This window comes from Eimeria mitis, genomic scaffold (assembly GCF_000499745.2).
Source record: "Eimeria mitis Houghton genomic scaffold, Emh_scaff2700, whole genome shotgun sequence".
Classification (NCBI taxonomy): domain Eukaryota; phylum Apicomplexa; class Conoidasida; order Eucoccidiorida; family Eimeriidae; genus Eimeria; species Eimeria mitis.
This window is the reverse complement of record NW_013571045.1, coordinates 5,950-6,308: the sequence shown is the minus strand read 5'-3', so window position 1 is coordinate 6,308 and position 359 is coordinate 5,950. Positions and strand designations below refer to the sequence as shown.

Here is a 359-nt window from a genome sequence, read left to right as displayed (position 1 = left end):
AGCAGCAGCAGCAGCAGCACAGCAGCAACAGCAGCAACACACAGCATGTGCACGCTACCGAGCCAGTCTATTGGCTATCGATACAGCAACTCAGCAGCAGCAAAAAGACATCGCATATTCTCACTTTGCTTTCTGCAGCAACTCGAGGAGAGCTCTCTGCTGCTGCTGCTGCTGTTGCTGCTGCTGTTGCTGCTGCTGTTGCTGCTGTTGATGTTCGTGTTGCAGTCCTGGCTGCTGCTCACAGCTGGCAGCAGTAACCTCCCTCTTGTGTGCAGACACAGCAGCGTCAGCAGCAGCAGCAACATCTGCTGCTGCTGCTGCATCTTGGTCAGCAGCAATGAAGAGAGACTGCCACATGC

At 54.9% G+C, this 359-nt stretch overlaps 1 protein-coding gene across 1 annotated transcript in view; it reads right to left on the bottom strand.

The window, feature by feature from the left end:
* EMH_0057450 (uncharacterized protein) overlaps positions 1 to 359 on the bottom strand; it is a gene marked incomplete at both ends in the record, with an annotated part of 7,372 nt that overhangs the window by 1,296 nt on the left and 5,717 nt on the right. Inside the window, one exon of the mRNA XM_013497479.1 lies at positions 125 to 359. Within this exon, the coding sequence (XP_013352933.1) occupies positions 125 to 359 (235 nt within the window). The remainder of the gene's footprint in view (positions 1 to 124) is intronic.